The sequence below is a fragment of the Hirundo rustica genome, chromosome 9, assembly GCF_015227805.2.
Source record: "Hirundo rustica isolate bHirRus1 chromosome 9, bHirRus1.pri.v3, whole genome shotgun sequence".
Taxonomy (NCBI): Eukaryota; Metazoa; Chordata; class Aves; order Passeriformes; family Hirundinidae; genus Hirundo; species Hirundo rustica.
The window spans coordinates 8,823,763-8,845,014 of record NC_053458.1 but is presented as its reverse complement, the minus strand read 5'-3'; the positions used below and the strand labels follow the sequence as shown (position 1 = coordinate 8,845,014).

At 53.0% G+C, this 21,252-nt stretch overlaps 3 protein-coding genes across 4 annotated transcripts; 2 read left to right on the top strand and 1 right to left on the bottom strand.

Moving 5' to 3' along the window:
• Positions 1–43: 43 nt before the first annotated feature.
• LOC120756406 (cytochrome b-c1 complex subunit 6, mitochondrial) lies at positions 44–1,376 on the top strand. The gene is made up of 4 exons (XM_040072718.2): positions 44–168; positions 254–274; positions 512–673; positions 1,120–1,376. Exons 1-4 carry the CDS (start codon positions 145–147, stop codon positions 1,150–1,152), a joined length of 240 nt encoding a protein of 79 aa, XP_039928652.1. The 5' UTR covers positions 44–144; the 3' UTR covers positions 1,153–1,376.
• Positions 1,377–2,040: 664 nt separating this feature from the next.
• Positions 2,041–6,043, top strand: NSUN4 (NOP2/Sun RNA methyltransferase 4). 2 transcript variants are annotated; one of them, XM_040072948.1, is made up of 6 exons: positions 2,041–2,082; positions 3,073–3,512; positions 3,655–3,809; positions 3,976–4,130; positions 4,775–4,899; positions 5,621–6,043. In XM_040072948.1, the coding sequence occupies exons 1-6, from the start codon at positions 2,056–2,058 to the stop codon at positions 5,892–5,894; spliced, it is 1,176 nt and encodes a 391-aa protein (XP_039928882.1). In that variant the 5' UTR covers positions 2,041–2,055; the 3' UTR covers positions 5,895–6,043. The 2 variants fall into 2 exon arrangements, with proteins under 2 accessions (XP_039928882.1, XP_039928881.1); XM_040072947.1 differs by having other exon boundaries at positions 4,745–4,899.
• A 427-nt stretch (positions 6,044–6,470) lies between these two features.
• LOC120756548 (vitamin D3 hydroxylase-associated protein-like) lies at positions 6,471–17,459 on the bottom strand. The gene is made up of 17 exons (XM_040073057.1): positions 17,335–17,459; positions 16,566–16,645; positions 15,881–16,197; positions 14,457–14,570; positions 13,995–14,138; positions 12,692–12,825; positions 12,101–12,307; positions 11,598–11,638; positions 11,257–11,381; positions 9,996–10,121; positions 9,551–9,648; positions 9,298–9,397; positions 9,154–9,197; positions 8,686–8,725; positions 8,149–8,257; positions 7,746–7,891; positions 6,471–7,091 (listed from the first exon to the last, which is right to left on the bottom strand). Exons 1-17 carry the CDS (start codon positions 17,457–17,459, stop codon positions 6,966–6,968), a joined length of 2,076 nt encoding a protein of 691 aa, XP_039928991.1. The 3' UTR covers positions 6,471–6,965.
• Between the last annotated feature and the right edge of the window lie 3,793 nt (positions 17,460–21,252).

The following is a 21,252-nucleotide window of genomic DNA, read 5'->3' as shown; positions in this document are numbered from 1 at the left end:
GGCCTGCTGCCCCCTGCCATGTTTGGAAGGGCGGCCGCCGGGACCGAAGCACCACCCTGCGGAGGGAGCGCTTCCGCTTCCGGCGCGGGCAGCAGCGCTTCCGGCGGGTGACCCTGGCGAGTCCTTCTGTGCGGCGGGAGCGCAATGGGTCGGCGCGGGGAGCCCGAGGTGAGCGCGGGGCGGCGCCGGGCCCGCACCGCTCCCCCGCACGGGCAGCCGGGCCGTAACGCTCTGCTCTCTTGTCTTTCCGCAGGAGGAAGAGGAAGAGCTCGTGGTAAGACGGGGAGCCGAGGCGGGGACTCGCAACTGCCGGGGGCGGCTGCCCGGGGCCGTCAGCGCCGAAGAACAGGCTCAGGGGGCTCTGGCGGGGCCGCGCCGTGCCGGCCGTCCGGAGCTCCGTGGGGAGGCCGGGCTGCGGTGTGGATGCCGGGCTCCCTCTTAGAGCGCCGGGGATCGGGGGGAGGCGGTGTGCGGGGGTGTCCCTGTGCTCACCGCAGCCCCGTGTCCGCAGGACCCGCTGACCACGGTGCGGGAGCACTGCGAGCAGACGGAGAAATGCGTGAAGGCGCGGGAGCGGCTGGAGCTGTGTGACGCGCGGGTGTCCTCCCGCTCCGAGACAGAGGAGCAGTGCACAGAGGAGCTCTTCGACTTCCTGCACGCCAGGGACCACTGTGTAAGTGCAGCGTCCCTGCTCTGCGGCTCTGAGCAGAGCTGCCTTCATCCACGCTGCTCACAGTGCTGCCAGGTTGGGTGTGAGCTGTGGGAGCTGTTCGGTGCTGTTTTCTTGCTTAATGTTTAGTTCCTCCATGTTACAACAGATCTTGCTGGGATCGGTATGTTATTAAACAATCAAATAACTCAAACCCAGTGTTTGTACCCTGCAAATGGCACATGGCTATTTCTGCCTTGTATTTGCCATTTGAAAATTAAACCTTTTGAACCTGAGCTAAAGCTTTGTAAGGCATCTCAATAGCTTTCTAGAATGACTTGTTGCAGAATAAAAGCCGGGGTTGTGGAGCTGTGTGCATTGGGGGCCCAGAAAACCACGGGGCAGGTGGTGACACCTTGCTGATTTCCATCCCTGAACCATGAGTTACTGAGGGCTCTCTTTCTTTCCAGGTTGCTCACAAGCTTTTTAGTAAGCTGAAGTGAAGGCGGGCATGGTTGTCCATCTGCTTCCACAGCCGGTGCCAGCGGTTCCTGGATCACAGTTCTGCTTCCTGCAGTCCATCCTCCATGCTGAGCATGAACGAAATGGCTTCCTGGCAGCCTGTCACTGCCTCTGTGCTCCTGGAAGATGTGCAGCTGTGCAAAATAAAACAAACGTGTTGATGTTCTGTAATTTTCCATATTAAACGTTGAGAGTTCCTGTGGAAGTGCCCTGTGTTTATTTCCTAGTTTTCGTGCTTCTGCCTTGTACTGGGTCGAGATGAAATCAGCGGGTGTCAGAGCCCAGTTAAGGGTGGGAGAGTTTTCCTCACTTGTGGGAATATCGTTTTTTGTGCTGCCGTGATGGACAGCTGCTGCACACCGATCCCATGGGGAATAATTTGTCTGTTGGAGCCACAAAAATTATTCCTAAGCCCCACATGACCAGTGTTGTTCACACAGTATGTTCTAAGTTAGACTGAGGGGAGTGATCCTTTTCTAGGAGAGAACAGTTCCTCCCCACCCTCAGGGGAAAGATGTCACCTATCTCTCCCTGTCTCCTGCTTCTGCCAGCAGCTGGAAGAGCCTCCTGGCAGCAGCCAGCTGCCTTCTTGCCCATGAAACCTGCCACGGGGCTGTGGAGGCACATGGGAGTGCTTCACCTGCTCGAGCCCCGTCAGGGTCACCTGGGGGGAGCTAAAGCCTTTCTGTGTGAGTTACCAGCCCGTTCTCTTCACCCTGGCACTGTCCTGCCCGTGATCTGCCTGCTCCTTTCGCGAGAGAGAATGTTTGCTAGGAGGAAAACCAGGCTATCTCACAGGGCAGAAAATTTCTCGGCTATGCTTCAAAGTGTAATGAAAGCCGCCACCTTATAAATTTGGCTGCTCTTTAGCCATGTAGTACTTCATGCAGATTCAGACTTTTATTATTTGGGTAAGCGTGCCATGTAAGTTCGTTAGGTTTTGGTGTGGGTTTTTTTTGGTTGGTTTGTTTTTTCCCCGGTGGCACAGGGCAGGGTCCAGCCGTGCCTGCGCGTTTCTGCTGCAAAGCGCGCTTGTTGCCGCATCCTTTTCAGCAGCTGCTGCTCCAACCCTGCTCAGTAATCACCGGACCTTTAGGCCGGAAGGGACCTTAAAGCCCCTTTGGTTCGGCCCCCGCCGCGGGCGCGTTTCCCGGAGCGGCGGCCGCTCGCCGCGCGGTCCCGCCCCGGAAGGCGGGCGGCGATGGCGGCGCTGGGCGGGCGCGGGCGGGCGGCGGCCGCGCTGCTGCGGCGGGGACCGGGCACGGCGGCGGGACCGGGAGCGGCGCCGCGCCGGCACCGCCACAAGGAGAAGTGGGTGAGCTGGGCCGGCGCTGCTTGCGCCCCGCCGTGGTCCCCACGAACCCTTCTGCGCCCCACTGAAATCCCCTTCTCATCCCCCTTTTCGCCTCTCGCTGCGCCCTCGTGCTGCCGCTCTGTGCAGCCGTGCCCGCCCCGGGCCCCCCATCCACACCGGGCCGCTCACGACATCCTGGAACCGCTGAATAGCCTGAGCTGGAAGGGATGCATCAGGCCGCAGCTCTTGGCCCTGCACAGGATGCTCCCAACAATCCCGCCCTGTGCCTGAGAGCATTGTCCAAATGGTTCTTGAACTCAGACTTGGTGCTGTGACCGCTTCCCTGGGGAGCCTCCTTCAGTGCCCAGCCACCCCGTGGGTGAAAAGCCTTGTCCTGTTATCCAACATAAGTCCCCCTGTCACAGCTTCATGCCATTCCCTCAGGTCCTATCTGGACACTCCGGAAGGGCCTCACAGACTTCTGGCAGCACAGAGCCCAGTGCTGCGTTCTCCCAGAAGAACATGAAGGTTGGGTGGGTGGGGAGGCTGGGTCTGGGGGTATCGAGGTATTTTGTCTTTTAACACTTCTGTTCTTTCCCCCCACAAGGCCGCCACGGCCCCGCGCATCCCGTCCACGCGGCTGGCGCTGCACCACTTCGACACGAGCTACAGCCTGCGCCTGGGCGCGCTGCGGCCCTCGGTGCGTGCTGGCCTGCTCTGCGAGCAGAAGTACGGGGCCCTCCTCAACAACTTCGCTGCTGCTGACCACGTTCCCCAAGAGCTGGAGCCGCTCAACGCCGCCGATTTCGTTTCCGAGGCCTCCCAAAAGGCGCAGCAATGGCAGCGCGGTGCAGCTGTGGGGGCAGCGGCCAGAGGGTGCCAGGAAGGCTCTGGAGAGGGCAGGACTGTGATGCAGGCAGAAATGATGGCACAGGCAGAGATGATGGCACAGGCAGAGATGTCCCCACCACTTGGCGCCTCCATCAGCTCCAAAATCAAGTGCTACACCTTCCCCAGGGGCGACATCACGCGCTTTCGCCCTGCACGGTGAGACATCCCTGACAGACCACGGCGGTCTTTCCCAGCGTCAGGAGCTGCTTCCGTGTGTCCCCATCCTCACTTCCAACTGCTCTTTTATTTTCTTTCCCTTCCAACACTGGCTTTTGCTATTCAAACTGATGATTTCCAGGCCGGATTCTCTGGGGCTCCTCGACTATTACCTCATGGATGCAGCATCTCTCCTGCCTGTCCTGGCGCTCAACGTGCAGCCGGGTGACTTTGTCCTCGACCTCTGTGCGGCTCCGGGTGGGAAGACTCTGGCTCTGCTGCAGACTGGGTTTTGTGGTGAGTGGGGATGAGGGTTCCCTTGTTCCCATGTGTGAAACGGGGCTGGAGGAGTGTACTGCACCCGTTCATGTCTGACCGTGAATAGTTTCTGTGTGTAAGAGCTGGGAATCGGATGTGTTTTTGCAAAAGTGACATTCCCAGTGTGCCTGTTCTGTCCTGTCAGGGCATCTGGCAGCCAACGACATCTCCATTTCCCGGACAAAGAGGCTGTACCAGATTCTCCACAGCTATGTCCCCAGAGAAGTCAGGGATACTGTGAGTGTCACGTCCTATGATGGAAGGGACTGGGACCAGGTGAAAGGTGGCACTTTCCATAAGGTATGTGTTTGGGAACCAGTGAAGATAAACCTATCAAGTTCACTTCCCTCCTCTTTTTGAGGAAGATAGCAACTTATCCTTCCCTATAACTGTGTAGTTTTCTGGAATCATAAGTGCAGAGAGAGGACCAAGCCAAGTAAGGAGTAATATTTCCCCCTGCTATCCCTTCCTGCGGGATCTGGTGCATTTGTGCATCTAGAGTTGTACCTTTATTTGTCTGTGTAATACCCCTTAGAAATCCTGTTCTTGCCCATCACCTGGAAGAGGTTAAATATGAGGATTAGATAATTCTGGCTTCTCAGCCATGTCAAACCACAGGGGCTGGGTTTGGTGCTCCAGGGGCTGGGTACTCCAGGAGGTGTCAATGCAGCAGCAATGCCCGTGTGTGCTGCAGGAGCATTGCCGGGGACACAGAGCAGGGACATTAAATGAGGGCATGAGTTAGTGCAGACTGTTTTGCACCATTTTTGCACGTTCCCAAAATGCCAAAGCAGCCAGATGATTACAGTGCAGTGTGGCGCACACCTGTGTTCACTGAGAGCTGCTGGCAGGGCTGGAGGAGGTGGGCGTGGGGCTGGCTGCAGGTGGGGACTTGCTGAGCTTGACCTGTGCAGGGGGCTGGGGCGGGATCTCTGCTGCTGCAGGTGCTGGTGGATGTTCCCTGCACGACAGACAGACACTCTGCCACGGAGGAGGACAACAACATCTTCCACAAGAGGCGAACCAAGGAGCGTCAGATGCTGCCCATGCTGCAGCTGCAGCTGCTGATGTGAGTGAGCTCCGTTGTGTTGTGTTCCCCAGGTGCTGGGAGCAGCTCTCCAGCACTGAAACCTCTTCTTACTCTGCCCTCAACTGGGAAAAGGGGAGACCATGCGTAGTTTTCTGGCAGTAGTTGGAACACATCAAATCACAGTAAGTGTAAGAAAGTTCTTGGTCGTATCACTTGTCCTTCTGTCCCCAGCAGTAGCTGTAGGATACAGGGAGAAGGCTCTAAGGAGCAGGATGTGTACAGTTGTTTTGGGTGGTGATCTCCTGGGTCCTGGCAGTCAGCCCTGGAGGATTCCTTGGTGCCCACCTGTCCCAGCACACGGGAGGCCATGTGGCATTGGGAAGTGCCACAGCTTGTCACTGTGTGCTGTGGCAGGAAGGTTACCAGATTAGAGAGTCCCATGGCAGCACATGAACTGCAAGAATCTCTTCCCCTGTGCCTATATCCCATTCCTTTGGATGTGACTGCAGGATTATACCTTCCAGCTGCTCTCCAGTAACATCTCCCACGTTAAATTCTTTATCAGTATCCGTTTGACTCTCTGCCCTGGCCCAAAACACTCCTCATGTTGCAGTGACACAGACTGCCGAGCCTGTGGAGTTCACTGGGGTTTGTCTGTCACTTCCTGGAAGTTCCCTCTTGGCTTCCCAGTTTCGGTGGGTGGGAATGCCCGTGTCCCTCCCTCCTGATCCCGTGCCCTGTGTGTTCACCTTGCCTGCAGGGCCGGGATCCTGGCGGCGAAGCCGGGAGCAGAGGTGGTGTATTCCACGTGCTCCCTGTCCCCGCTGCAGAACGAGTGTGTGGTTGAGAGGGCGCTGGACATTGCAGAAGCCCAGTTCAACATCAGCATCCACGTTGAGGACTTGAGCCACTTCCGGACGCTCTTCCAGGACACGTTTTCCTTCTTCTCGGACTGCCGGCTCGGGGAGCTTGTCCTGCCTCACCTCACAGCCAACTTTGGGCCGATGTATTTCTGCAAATTGCGTCGGATGTAGAAGGGGTGACGCACTCTGTCTGCCGTCAGGGAATAGCCCAGTATTTAAGGGAGAGCAGAATTGCTTTGTATTTATTTTTCTTTCTAAAATCTCCCAAAGGAAGCCTGCTTTTTTACTGCAGACGTAGGGAATAAATGAGAAAGACCTGCTGTGGTGTTTCCTGAATATTTATCTGTTTGAGACTGAGGTGTTTAATCTAGGAAAGAGTGAGAGGTCTTATCAGAGGGAGCACTTTATCTGTCTGTGTAGGATAGGATAAATAGCCCTTCTCTCTTCCTCCTGCCTGACTGCTTTGATCCTACATGAGCAGGTTTCGGTTAACAAACACCATCTGCGGATATCTGCCTTTCTGTCCCACATCTCACCATCTGCATAAATGAGTTGCATCTGTCTGTTTATCTCCTGCCTTCAGAGAGAGCAGCCTGAGGTCCTGAAACCAGAGGTTCCCTGAGTGCCCCTCCTGTGGGGTTGGAAATGTGCTTGGGGTTCTGGAGATCTGCCACTCTGGAGAGGCCAGTGACTTGCCATCCCTCACAGCTAGGAAGGCTGTGGATAAATGTGAATGTTCCCGTGCTAGGTGCCATTTAAAGTCCAGTGGGCAGGTGTTACGATTTTGAGTAGTAACTTTTTTCATAGAATCATCACCATCAGTGAAAGATTACTGGAATTTGTGATAAGAGTTGCTTAATAGTTACATTTTTATTCCTCATGGGGCAGCCCGTAGTTACATCCATACAAAGTTACTCCACTGCCAGCAAGAAAATACTGTTGAAGTTCTGTAATCCTTTCCTCCCAGCACCGCCCTGCTTCTGCAGGAGGCAGCAGTGATGGGCAGAGGGGTGAACCCACATCCATGGCCATCCTTGCTGGAAGTGCAGTTCCTGGATTTACCACTGTTTGAAGCTATCTTAAGCCAGTCCTGCAGGGCACTTTGGTTCCTTGCAGGATGTTTATTGGCAAGGAGAGGGGTCAGGAGGTGGCGTTTCCTTCCTCCTCCCCTCCTCAGTGTAGTCTCTGCACTGCTGGTGGCAGTCGTGCAGCACTGTCCCTTCTCTTTGGGGACACTGGTGGCTATGCCACTCTCTTGTCACGGCTGAGGGTCTCCACCTCCTTCATGAAGCGCAGGCACAGCTCCTCCTGCCACGGCAGAGCCACGCACTGCACGGCCACGGGCATCCCCACAGCTCCTGACACAGCCTGCAGCGAGTGACAAGAGAGGGGTCACCCCGGGGCTCGCCCCTCCAGCAGATTTTGGGAACTTGGGTTAGGCCTCTGGCTCATCCCAGGGAGTTGGGGGGGAGGTTGGAGTTTGAGCTCTGTTAGTGTGCTGGGCAGAGGGAAGGCTCTTGCTCTTCTCGGATAGAAATGGTTGCCAAATCTTGGGTAACATGTTACCCAAGAGACACCTTCCCCCACACACACACCCCAGCCAGCTGTGCTTTCAGCTGTCTTGTAGGCACATCCCTTTTCCTTCAGCTTCCTCATTCCTGATCCATGCTCCACTGACAGCCTGGGCCTGGTTGAAGGCAACGTGGAGCAGGAGGAAGGTGCAGTGCAGTGGTGTGGGCTGTGGCTGTTGCAAGGACCTGCTCTCTTGCTGGCTTCAGCCTTCCCAGCCTGCGGGAGATCCTTTAGTTCCCCCAAAACTTAGTGATTTAACCTGTTGGGGGCTTGGGAGAAAAGCAAGGGATACGTTCAAGGTGGATTTGGGGATTAGCAAGGGGCGTATAAAGAAGATAGGAATTTCCTTGTGCCGTGCCCATACCGATGGAGATAATTAGGAGCCCCCGATATGATTGAAACTGTTACCTGAGCTCCCACCAGCAGTCTCTGCTCCACCACCTCCCATACCTGTTTCAGTGCCCGGTCCCAGGGGTCATCACAGCATCCTTTGTAAAGCTTCAGCTCTTCCTCATCAGCCTCTGTCACGGTGCTGACGGGAACCACGCCGGCGGGGAAGTTCAAGACGTTGTACAGCATCGTGGAGGAGATGGCAGCTGAGAGGAGGAGAGGATGCAGGCAGTCACAGCCTCCTGTCTTACTTCAAAACTACACATTCCACATTCACTGAAGCCCTCGAGAGCTGTGTCTGTCTCCACCTGCTCAGAGAGCTCTGTGTAGTTTACTTTTCCTTCCTAATTCCCGTAAAATACTTGGGTGGGCAGTGAAGCTCCGTGGTAGTGGATGTTGCCCTCCAGCCTCAGCCACTGTGGTTGGTTCTCTGCCCTCCTGGGGAGGCCCCAGACTCACTTACTGAGGAGTTTCCCAGGGTATCCCTTGGTGAAGGCAGGCCCCAGGATAGGGCACAGCACAACGTCCAGCTGGAGTTCCCTCCACTGGGTGATGAACTGGGAGCGGTACACCTGGGGGAGGAGAGGGGCATGTCTTGGAGCCATGGCCGTGCCTGGAGCCTCTCAGCCTCTCCAGACACAACTGAGGAGGCAGCAGCAGCAGCAGCAGTGCTTGAGGGATGAGGCAGAGGAGCATGTGTTCGCCCCCACAGCATGCGGCTAGCCCGTGGCCAGGATTGGAAAGGTCCCACCTTAGCCACCCCCACTCCCAGGACAGCCTTCACTGTGCCTGGGCATGAGCACTGCAGGCACCAAGGAAGTCCTGTCTGGGCCCATCAAAAGCTCATCTACCCCATTCCTATGTTTCTTTGTGCCTTTTCCCCCATCCTGTCTCCTCCCCTGCACAATCCCTTTCCAAAGCGATGACTCTCTGACCTGGTGCTTGCCACAAAACCTCAGCTTGTAGCATGATGCCAGAGGGGAAAGTCCTTGAAACACACCTGTATTTGATGGTGATGATTCCACATCTCCTTCACTGACCTGCAAGTGGAAATCGTAGCAACATCTTTAAGCTTTAAGAGGAGGAGGAGGAATTGCTTAAATAGTCCTCTGGGTTGATAAGCCCTGGTGATTTTTAGCAATTGCTTAAAACAATACAGCGTTCACAATCTTCCTGAAGTTTCCTTTGGCATCTGTCCAAGCAATTAAGCAGCAAATGTCTGGAAGTGCTGGGGAGAAGGTTTCCCTGATGGACCTGGATTTAATACTCATCTCTTCCACGGGCTTCCTGTAATGATTTTATCCATGCCAGTGCCTCATTCCTGTCAGGATATCACTAGGGGCAGTGAAGCCACGTCCAGGAATGAAGGACAGCCCCTGTTGTGAATCCAGCCCCCCCAGCCAGGGACACCTAGAGGAGAAGGTGTCTCCCATTTCCATGGACTTCCCTGAGAACAATGCCATCTTACCTCATTCCAGCAAAGACACTCAGGTAGTCAGCCAGGCGGGGAAACTGGAAAGGCACGAGGTTCCTTAGGGACATGGCCTGGGGCTGCAGTAACTTGTGTCACTCTGGGAAGCCCCAGATCCTGTCCTGAGGGACAGGGACTCACCAGAGGTTTAAGAAGCAGCGCCAGCAGCTTCTTCACCAGCCTCGGGAACTTGCAGGAATTCACCAGTGGTTTCAAGACTGGATCTACAATATTTCCTGTCCTGAAAGACGACAAGAGGATGGGGTCACGCCAGAGGAGCTGTTTGCCCTTTCTCAGAGACCTGAGTTGGGGTGGGAGAGCTGGGCTCATTGTGCCTGTGCCGTGCTCCCGGTGTGGGGATGGAGGTGTTGGCATCACTGCTGCTCCTACTTACAACACATCCAGCCAGGCACGGCCTCCATCAGCAAAGAACGTCTTCAAAAACAGTTCAGTCATGACATAGGGGACCCGAGGAGGAGAGAAGGGCACCAGCTGCACCAAAACACAAGATTACGTGGCAGTCTGGGGATGTGAATGGTTTCAAAGACCCAAATGTGGATACGCCTCAAAGGCAGAGAAGCACCTCCCTGGGCTCCATGTGCCAAGGGGAGGCCTGGTTCAATAATCAGATTATTCCTGCTGATTTCCCATGAGATACACTGCTCCCTAAGGCAGAGGGGTCTCTGTCTGGTGTTATGTGGCTGCAGTAACATAATGCCTCAGCCAGGTCATTTTTCCCCACAGATGTGCTTGGGAGCTGTGTGTGGTTTCTGAAGGGTGCTTTCCTCAGCAAGGCTGGGGACACCCTGGGGAGAAGAGCAGGGGGTGGTGGTGCTCACCTGGTGCCCAGCTGCCTGCAGAGCACGCCTGGTTTCCTTCACCGCCCTCCTCATGCAGGGGGGCAGCGGGAAGTAGCCGTCGGTGTCGTAGTACCCGACCCGCAGGGGAGCGGAGCTGGAGTACACCTGGAGCAGAGACGCCGGTTTAGCGTTCCTGTTCCTAACGGGATTGCTGTGAAAATCCTTCAGACATACACCATCGACCAGGTCAGGACTGAGACTGGATCCAGCCCCACCCACACTACAAGAAGAAAGCAAGGGGGCTCCTCTCTGAACCTTGTGACGCAGTGGGAGGGTCTCCCCTACTCCTTGTATTTGATTCTTAGTATTCCTTAGATTCCTTGTATTTAAATTCTCAGGCATGAACTGTTGGCCAGTCTGGGACTAGGAGTGGATTTAGCTGTACCAGGCTCTGTCAGGAGCTTAGAAAGCAAGGGGGTCCTTTCTGAGCCTTGTGACTCCATGGGAGGGTCTTCCCTGCCCTTTGCACCCTTGTCCTCTGCATCCCCGGTCCCCACGGAAATCAGTCCAAAGAGACGTTAAGCTGATTTTCCTTTCTATGCTCCATCTTCGTAATAAGTAACAGAGTGAGCCCTGTCATTGAACTTTGTCACCCTTTTGCAGATTTGTATTTAAAACCTGCTTTTTCCAATGCCTTTGACAGTGATTGTGTAGGTGACCAAAATCACACCTTCGTGACACCCACCTTGCTGGGGGTAGGTCTGCTCCCGTGCTGACACCCACTGCAGAAGGGGGCAAGAGCTCCAAATGCTAAGGAGTGACTAATATTCTGGTTTGCTGTTTGTAGTTACCCTTTCCAAGCGTCTACCCTTGCCTTTTTCTCCAGAGAAAAGGAGGAGCACAGCCACTCTTGACAAATGTATTCAACCACTGCTAAAAACTGTGAAGGTGGAAACACCTGAAGCTGGTGTGCTGCCGAGAGAAAGTGAGCACCCTCAGCTAAGAGATTTGCTGCAGCAGTTTTTGATCCTGTCTCATCTTCCCCTAAAGATCTCCAGCTATTTGCTCCCAGTGTTGCCTTCTTCTCTGCTCTTTCCTGGATCCTCTCCATTCAATAAGATGCATTCCAGCTGAGAAGACAGACAGGATAACTACTGATGTGCCTATTAATTTTTAATGAGAACTATGAATTGTGCCCTCAAAGAGATCTATTTTACTGAAAAAAACCCGTAAAGATAACTGGACCCTTTGGGAGGGTGTGTGGCACCCTGGAAAGACCCAGTCTGAGTAGTGGCCTCACCTCCTCATTGAAGGGGATGGGGGGCACGGCGGGGTCCAGCTGGAACATCTCCTGGCAGAGCAGCGCCTTCATGCACAGGGCCAGGCTGTCCACGTCCCTCGCCATGGGCCCCAGCGCACAGGGAACTGGGTGGGACAAGAGCAAACACCCACACTGAGCAGATGGACGTGCCAAAACACCAGCCCACCCCTCTGCACAGCCACCTTGGGGTGAGCAGGCAGTGAGGGAAGGTTCAGATGGACTCCAGACAGGCCTTTGTTGTCTCGGGTTTTCTTCTGGCCTACAGGAGAACGTCAGGCTCTTCACGGGGTACAGGGAAAAGGAATTTAAATTTCATGTACCTGCTAGGATGCCATTGACAGGGCCGGTCACTCCAGACAGGCTATGGGAAAAGAAGTATATTGTCATTTCAGTAATGGGGAAATATTCACAGTATGTTTGAAAAGCAAAGTGGGGTTTCCAGCTCAGGACCAGAAACAGAAGGAAATTATTTCAAAAATTTGAATTGAGTAGTGCAAACTGGAAATTTTGGCCAAAGTAAGACAAGCAAACAAACATAAACCCCAACAAATCTTGGTTTTTGGTTTAACCAAAACTGTTCCATTTTGGCATTATTTAACCACTTTAACTCCCTTTTACTTTTAACTCCCGGCTAGATTTACAATGAAAACATGCCCATTTCCCGCAAAACCTAACCGTGCTGTCTCCTGGGAGACGTTCTGAGCAAAGCCAGCCACGCTTTAAGGGCCACCCTCTCTCCTCCCTCCCCGTACCCACCCAGTGCTTTTCCCCTGCAGCCGAGCTGGACCATGAGCAGGGTTGGAAGGGCAGAGCCAGCACCCACCTGAGCCTCTCGGCCGTGGGTTTGAGGCCGCAGAGCCCGCAGAAGCTGGAGGGCAGGCGGATGCTGCCGCCCATGTCGGAGCCGATGCCCAGGATGGAGCCTCCCCCTGCGATCAGAGCTCCCTCCCCTCCCGAGGAGCCCCCGGGGCTCTTCTGGGGGTTGAAGGGGTTCGAGGTTCGGCCAAAGATGGGGTTGCTGCAGTCGTAGCTGGGGAGAAGGAAGCCAGGAAAGAGGCTGTGAGGAGCAGCCAAGCGCCTTGGGTTTGTTTGCTTTCCCTTGCAGAGAGCCTGTGTGGCACAGCCAAGCCCATCCTTTCATCCTCTAAATCCTCTGGGACACAGCTCATTCCCACCAGCCTCTGCTCTCCCTCCCATGCACAAGTGCTCTCGATTTCTCTTAATTCACGGTAGGTTTTTTCCTCTCTTTATCTTATTTGACAGCTCTTTCAGCTGAGATTGCTGGCAGATAATGGAAGAGGGACTCTCCAGGCCACCTCTTAGTAGCCAAGGACGAGCCTGTCCAGGGACCTGCAGGCTGGGATTTTCCTTCAGAAGTACAGCCAGAGGGAAGATTTTTGATGGCGTGTGTCACCTGAAGAGGGATTGTGGCACGTTGGTCATTGCAAACGGGATGGCCCCTTGTCTCTTCAGGACCTTGACCAGGACGCTGTCCTCCTCCATCAGAGTGCCCAAGCACTGCACAAGCCCACAGGTTGCCAAGTGCCCCTGCAGAGAGGAGAAGTGACAAGGGACACGGTCAATGCCGTTCCTTTGCTCTTTTGGAATGATCATCTGGTGTTCCTTCAGGAGTTGTGTGTTTGGTACCAACCCTCTCCCTTGTGAGCCTTTGCTTGAAGGACTTCCTCTCCCTCCATCCTTGGCAGAGGGCTGCCAAGCAGTCATTGGGTTAAAGCTTCTCCTGAAGCTCTCCTTGCTCTTTTCCTTGCTCCTTTTCCTCCCCTGACCCAAATGCAGCTCCATACTCTGTAGGTGCACTAGCTCAGGATCAAACCCAGCATCCGGCTGTGCAAGTGAATCCACCAGTGGATGTTCAGGGAAGGAATAATCCCAGGTAAACAAAATCTGTGAGCCTTTTTCATTAGCCTTGGTATTTGGGGCTTGCTTTGGGCTTAAAGCCCTCAACTTTAGCACAGCCTGTGCTGTGTCATGTATCAGAGGAGAAATCATTTGTGTCTGTAACTATTCATCCCTGGTTTTTCTCTGCTGATGGAGCTTTGTGCTGCTTTTGGCTGGGGTAGAGTTTATTTTCTTCACAGTAGTTACTACAGGGCTGTGTTTTGGATTTTGTGCTGTAAACAGTGCTGATAACAGAGGGATGTTATTGTTATCACCGAGCAGGGCTTGCACAGAGCTTCTCATACCACCCCACCAGCGAGCAGGCAGGAGAATCTGGGAGGGGACAGTCAGGACAGCTGACCACAAGTGACCAGAGGGACGTTCCATACCACGGGGAGTCATGCTCAGCATGCAGAGCTGGGGGAGGAGGAGGGAAGGGGAGGTGTTTGGGGTGATGGCCTTTGCCTTTCCCAGTTACCTTCACACATGATGGAGCGCTGCTCTCCTGGGATGGCTGAACCCCTGCCTGCCCATGGGATGTGGTGAATGAGTGACTTATTTTGCTTTGCTTGAGTGCAGAGTTAACCTTACAAACTGTCTTTATCTCAGCCCCCAGGTTTCCTCACTTTTACCCTTTCTATTCTCTCTCCCACATCCCACTGGGTGTGGGGGGAATGAGTGAGTGCCCACTGGGTTGCAGCTGCCTCAGACACAGCCAGCAGGGAGGGATTGGGCCCCTTCCCCACTCTCCATCTCCCAGCACTTCACCACCTGGCCCAGCCCACGATGGGACGCTCCACAAGCAGAGAGGGAAGAACCTTGTGGCCGATGTGATCCTTGATGCTGACGGGGATGCCGTAGAGCAGCCCCTTCTCCTTGTGCCGCTGTATTTCCTGGAGCTGCTCCTCGCACTCTGGGATAAAGTGTCGCAAGCAGTTTGTCTGCTGGGTCACTTCCAGGGCCTTGGTTGGACGTGTGGAGGAACAGGTGTTAGAAAAGAACAGCATCATTGCACTGGTGCATTCAGCAGCTATCTTGTTCTACAAAATGCAGCACGAATAACCCCCTCCCCAGAGCATCCCAGCTCCAGCCATCTCAAAGGACTGTCCAGGGATGGATCTGACCCAGGAGACAGAGCATGTTTTTCTCTTCATATCTGCTGCATTAAAGTCTGGTCACAATCCAGCTCCAACGAGCCTTTTCAGCCACCAGCACACACACCTTGGCACGGAGAATGTGAAAAATTTGCTTTGTCCATCTCACTGTGGATGGACACTCACCTTCTCTACGTAGGTGTAGAGGACAGTCCTGGGGGACAGAGACCCTTCCTGGAGTCTTCCAGTGAGTTCCAGCAGGGGCAGGGACAGAATGGCATCTGTCTGGACACTGGGGACCTGCAGAGGGAAGGTGACGGGGATCCAGGGCAGCAGCTCCTGTTACCCTTTGGTGCAGGGGATAAGGCTGTTAAATTTTGTCAACATTATCCACAGAGCTTGCTGGAAAGGCAGATCCTGCATGTGGGGGTTCAGACCTTGAGCTGCCAAGTGTTTTCTCCTGAGTTTGGATATCACAAACAGGATGCAAACACTGGAACCCAGGTGCAGAAGGGCTTTGTCCATCCAGTGCAGCAGAGGACATGGCAATGCCTTGCTCCTGGCACGGTGGGACTTACCCCCTGACCCAGACATGACCTCAGGTGAGCAAACACTGCCCGGGGCAGAAGGTACCAAAGTCCTTGCACACAAGTCTCAGGCTGTCCTTTCCTTCCTCAGAACAGATACAGGCAGTGCAGGACAGCCTGGGCTGAGAACAAACATTTAACTCAATGGGCTCAAGCCCATCAAACTGCGAGGAAGCCAGCAGGGACTCACAGGTGGTCTACTCAGGTAAAGAAGACTGCCAGTTCTCAGTGCCACCAGGTTTTAGAGGTTTTATATCATATATTTATATTTATATAGATCTATATTACAAAAAAAAATGTTCTAGATATATGTATCACTTGTGGCTGGTGTGCTTTATCTCCAGGTGCATTATCTGTATAAACATGAGCTGGTTTACCCAGTATGTATTCAGAAGTGAATGGAGCAGAAAGGAAAGGTGGTTGGAAATGGTGCTGCAGTAGGAATTCAGGGCTATGCTGGTTGCATGCCTGGCTCATTCACCCCCATGGTCATGTCCTGGCTGCTCCCAGGGGACACTGAAAGCCCTGTGCATCTTTAGTGTAAATTCAGACCAGGCACGGTGCCACTGATGGAGAATGCTGCTTTTGGAGATACCCTTAGAGCTGTCCAGAAACCAAGTTTTAGAGACAAAGGTATAGGGGTGTGAACAGATGTACAAACTTAGAGTTAAGCAGAGGAAAAAGCTTTCTTGCTTCTACCCATTATTGGCAAGAGACATTTCCAGATCATGAAAGAATTGGGGTTTGGATCAATGAAGATCCAGTGCATCATCACCTGTGTTCAAAAACCTCTTCTCAGTGAGTAATGCACACTCCCCAAGCTGTAGACTCCCACCACATCTCACCCAGCTTGAGGAGGGCAGTGATCTCCCTCTCTCCCAAGGCAGCCTTTCCTCTTGTTGAGGGCTGCCGGCCCCTCTCCTCCTTATAAAAGTTATGGGGCCATGAGCTGGAAGGAGGAGCTGAAGGACAGCATCAGCAGACACCCCAGTGGGACTCCGATGCCCGAGGAGGGTGGGTTACCTGCTCCCTGAACTGCTGGACAGCCTTTGCCATTTTCTTCATGCCCTCATCCCTGGTCCTCTGAGCCTCTTCCATTTTCTTCTGGATCATCTTTTTGCCCAGCCATTTCCAGACCACCAGGGCTGCCACGGAGCTGCCGAGCAGGGTGAGGGCAGCAGAAGCGTCCACCTTCATCTCTGGCAGGAGCTGTCTCAGCTGCTGCTGGATCATCCTGTGTATTTCTGGTCTCCGAGGATGCAGTGAGAAAGAAAAGCAAGGCAGGTGCAGGGGACCTTCCCTGACTCCCCAGGCCCATCCCTCCCCCCAGCACCAGTGTCCTGGGTCAGCAAATAGTTCAGATAGTTCAGCCCAAAGCTGACCCCTGCAAAGCCGCCGTAGGTGGAGCGTGCAGTGAAAATGATTAACCACCAAATGGAGAACCTATAGTTTGGCCAATGAACCTTGTGTTCATCGGGGTGTTGGGTTTGTAGGGGCTTTTGGGATGACTGTGGGAAGTTTTCAGCTGTGGAGGACAGTAGGATCAACTGAACAAATGAAGCAAGGAAATTGCTGCTCTCCTATTTCCTGTGTAGCCTGAGAGGACAATGGGAGAAGAGGAAAACCAGCTTGAAATCACAAGGCTTTCCTGCACAGGGCTGGGGAGTGGTGTGCTGAGGGAATGCATAACTGTGGGCTCACCAAGTACCTGCTGCTGCTGCCGTGGCGGGCAGAGGATGTTTTGGCACTGCCGTGGTGCTCTGATGCACCAGGAGAGGCTGTTCCACCCTGTGACAAAGCACATTGGTATTGCCTTAGGAGTGGAAAATCCCACAGGCTTGCAGGCCAGAAGTAAACTATTTCCACCAGACATGGAATGGCTGGTGTCTGACATCTTCCCAGCACAAATGCCTCTCACTACAAGCACCAAGAACCACACACTGAGATGAAGGCAGCAGCCCAGCCAACATCAGCCATGGTCTGTCTGCAATCTCCTCTGTTGCTTTTGGATGGTGGATCCCCCCTATGGGTCCCCAGCTTGGGAAAAGGGTTTGGGCAGCTATGGATTGTGCATTACAAAGCTTTGCAAGCTTCCAGCAGAGTGTGGAACTGGATATGGAGGGGAGGCTGAAGAGCCCTCTCCCTTCAGGGCTAAGTCATCCTCTAGTGCTCAGTTTTCCAGTGTCACGTCCGTTCTTAGTTGTAAGAGTTTTACTGCTGTTTTCTGTCACAATTTGTGTCAGCTGGGAATGTTCTTATCTTAGTCCTAAACTAGAGAAATTTATGGACTCTGAACAAATCTGGCTTTGGTGTCCTTGAGAAAACATTCTGGAGCTGTCAGCAATGTGGTAACAAAGTGAGCTGGCGTTTTCCCGTGTCCATTCCAGTGGCACCCTTCCTTGGGGGAAGTGCCCTCAGCTGTGGCACAGCTGGTGTGAAAAGAGTTGCAGCTTGGGGACATTTGCAGCTCATCCCACTCGTGCTCCATGGTGCTGGCTGCAGCAGGAGCTTCCAGACGGTGCAGAGTGGTGCATGTGAGCGGAGTCAGCATGTAGCAACGCCCAGCCCTCTCCCAGTCCTCATCCAGCCTCCGGGAATCCATGCGAGCCCTTCCTGAGGCAGAGGTGGGTTCTTTGCCTGCGTGACAGCACCACAGCCTCTGTGATGGGCTGAGCAGATGTGGGAGGGTTTCCTCCCTGTGCTGGGAAGTGTCAGGGCATTGACCTCCCACATCCGCCTGTGCACTGGGATCAGAGCCCTGATCCTGCCCTTTAGACACTTGGTAAATGTTTAACACAGACAGACACAGCTGTGTCCGGACTGACTTGGCATTTCAAAGGGCAAACTTTTCAGCAGGCACAGCTGCATTTCCAGATGGCCGGATGCTGCTGGGGAAAACCCTTCTCCTATCGATGTGCCAGCATGTCCACATCCTCCATGAGCCCGAGGTACGGCTCCTCCTGCAGCCACAAGGCCACAAATACAAGGGAACTTAAAGGAGGGAAGCAGAGGTATGGCCCAAGTCAAATCCCAAGTCCACAGCAGAGGAGACAGTCCTGCCTGACTCACAGGTCAATAGTCACTTCTCCCTGATGATTTTGCCACCTGAATTGATCCAAGGCCAAGGTCAAACCCACTAGTGGAGTTCAGATGAAAGCCATGACCCTTTTCACAAGGAGAGGCAGCCTGTAGCAGCTGGTCTGGGATTTTGTTGTGGCATCCACAACACGCCCCTCTCTTTGCCCATGCCAGGTAAAGGCAATTAAACAAGTCAGAGAGTCTCCTCCTGTCCCCAGAAGACCTGCACCATCTTTGCTTGCAAGAGCAAAATTGCACTGATTCACTCTCAGCAGGTTCAGCTCTAGAGCAGTCTGGGTCTTTTCCGAAATCCTTATAACTGAACTGTTTTCTCTTTAAATTGGTAAGAAACATCTTTGTCAGCTTTGACCCCATTTTGATTAAAATGACAAAGAATAAATCCTGACAGCTGTGACTTGCGTTCATGTATTTGTAGCCAAACACTCTGATGCTCTTTTAAAAACTATTTACAGAATGAGGCATGTTAACTGTGCTGTTCTGAAAGAATTTTAGACATTTTACAAAATACTGAAATCATAGTGAAATGGGCTGGACTCCTCTGGGGAACTTGTTCAAGTTGGCTCAGAGGGCTGAATAAATGTCTTCAGTGAACTCTCCAGTTTCTGACTCATTTCAGCCTGGAATATCCATTGGAAGCATAACATTTTCCTCCATTCCAGTCCAGCTCCACCAGCACTCACAGAACATAACAGCTGCGAAGAAACTTTCCCCCACCTAAGCTGCAACTTTCCAAACACCAAGGACATCAGTTGGGAGGTGAGGGTCTGTCTCTAACAACCCCTTTTCACATTGCTCAGCCAGGACCCTGCTGGCTTTTCCTGAATGACCTGTGATAGGATGGGAAGAGAGAACTCCCGTAACAGCCCTCAGACCTCTGACAGCAGGAGGTGCTTGCTCTCCTGTCAATCCCTATATTTTTCCCACTTTTTAAGGGTATTGCACTATTTTCCTTCAGATTTTCCATAGCCAAGTTGTACGAATCCTACTTAGAACTTGTCCAGCAAGGCAGGGACATGATCAGAACGGGTGCTGCAGAGAGCTGTTATTTCTTCACCAGAAGTCCAGGACCATTCCTATTTCTTCCATCACGTCTGGTGTCTTGCAGGGGTCTGTCCTCGCCGAGTGACAGCTGTGACTTCAGTGCCCTGATGGTGAGGGACTGGGGTTTTCCCAGCTGCTCGTGACTGGGCACAAACCTTACAGCAGGAAGCTGGGCTTCCACTGGTGTCCCATGGGCAATCAAAGGAATGTAGGGAGCTGGAGAGCAGTAACAGGAAAGAAAAAACACAATAAAGAAAGAGGAGATTGAGACTCCACACCACGGAGGGGTGAGAATTTGTGCAGTGAACAGCCACTTTGGAACGAAAGTTCTTTCAGAAAGAAAGAACAAAAAAAAAAAAAAAAAAAAAAAAAAAAAAAAAAAAAAAAAAAATTTTTTTGTGTTTCGAGGGTGAGCCTTGTTACGTTCAGGTGTTTCATTTCACCTGCTTCTTGAACGTGTGCTTTAAGCTTCATCAACTACCACCTTCCTCGAAACTTGTTTGAAGTGAATGTCTGGGATCCTGGGAATGTTTTTGTTCTTAATTTTTTCTGCCACTGCCTGCTACGTAGAGAGATCTGTGTGTTTTGGATGCTGTAAAGGAACAACTGACCTGTTCTAACCACTCAAGTTCTGTCAGTTGAAGTCCTCCTAGGGAGTTTTATTTGTTCCTTGTGTTCCTGGTGTTGTGCAACAATGTGAACGGCAAACTAAAGAAAATGTCCTGCACCAATAGGTAAAACCAAATAAAACCCCTGGATTTTCTGATGCCTCAATCTCTCAACCTTGCTTGATTATTTATCTGGCCATGGAATGAGATGTGGATTAAGGAGGGCAGATTTAAATTATTAAAATCAAGAGGGAGGAGGAAAAATGATCAAAGACCACAGCCAGGATATTGTGCTGAAGATGAAAGAAGCTAGTAAAAACAAAGCCCTTTTGGCGCAAGCAGCATTTGTACATAATTCTCTGAGACAGACCAAAGCCTGGACTTTGGTCAGTGCTAGGCAGCTGGACAAGCACTCTGCAAACACATTTTTGCAGCTCTGCAAGGGCTGCACAGCTCGAGGCCGCAGCTCTCGGGGAAGGAGCTGCAGCGGGCTGCAAACAGCAGCACTGTGCTGGTGCCTGTGGAAGGGGCTCACATTCTTTCTCCAGCTTGGAGGAGGCCTGGAGAAAGAGCTCTCCTGAAAACTTGAAGTCATGCCCTGCTAAAGGCCTTTCTCTGTGTTTCAGCACCCCACCTCACCAGAGTGCTCTCAGCATCACCCTCCCCACTTTCCCCTGCATTTATGCAGAAATGGCAACTGATGTCATGAACAGCCTGGCTGGAGAAGGGCCCTAAATTTTACCCAGGAAGGTGCTTTGCTGTCTGCCCAGGTGAGGCATTTAGCTGATCTGTAGATTCCTGAACAGACCCCTAAATCAGGTCCAAACACGTATCTTATTTCCTTCACACTTTTTCAACATATTTCTGGGTGTCTTCTCTACCTCATCCACTTCGGTGCCAGGAGAGTTTTGTCCAAGCATCCATGCTCTCTACTTCAGTATCTGCTGGATCATAGGGAGTAATTCCCTTTGCCTGCTGGGTTTGGAGTGAGTGCTGCAGGATCCTGAAATCTAGTGACTGGCTGGAGGCAGGAGAGAGGAGAGAGGGAGGAACAGCAAATCCTTTCTATAGAGCCATCCTCAAGGAGTAGCTGGAATGCAGAGCACAAGTATGCCTGCAGAAATTCCTTTCAGAAACAAGACTTTTTCACTTGGTTCAGCCTTGCGAAGATATGGAGGGATACAGGAGTGGAGGACACAGACCTTTCCTTGCAAATCAAGGTCTGTGCATGCTCAGGTCTAGCCAGGAATTCCACCTGGGCAGATTACTTGTTCAATGGAGATCTCCCATCCTCCCTTTGAGAGGACAGCTAAAGACCCTTTGCTCCTGGCCTGAGAGGGTCACAGTCACTCCACGGGCTCTCCCCATGCCGGGGCTCCCTGGCTGGTGTCCCAGCAGAGGCAGGGCATCTCCTGGGGGCAGGGTGTGCCAAGGAGCTTCCCCTGGCCCCGCACGGGTGGGAGGCTGGTGAGTCAGCTGTGTGACTGTCACGCTCCCTGTGTGACTCAGACCTGCCCCTGGCCACGGAAGGCAGCTGGATGACTGCAGCATCCCGGGGAGGCAGAGGAGCACCAAGGGCAGAGTCACCCCTTCTCTGTCCCGGCAGGATTCACCCTAATGATCATCGCTAATGATTGTGCCTTATTT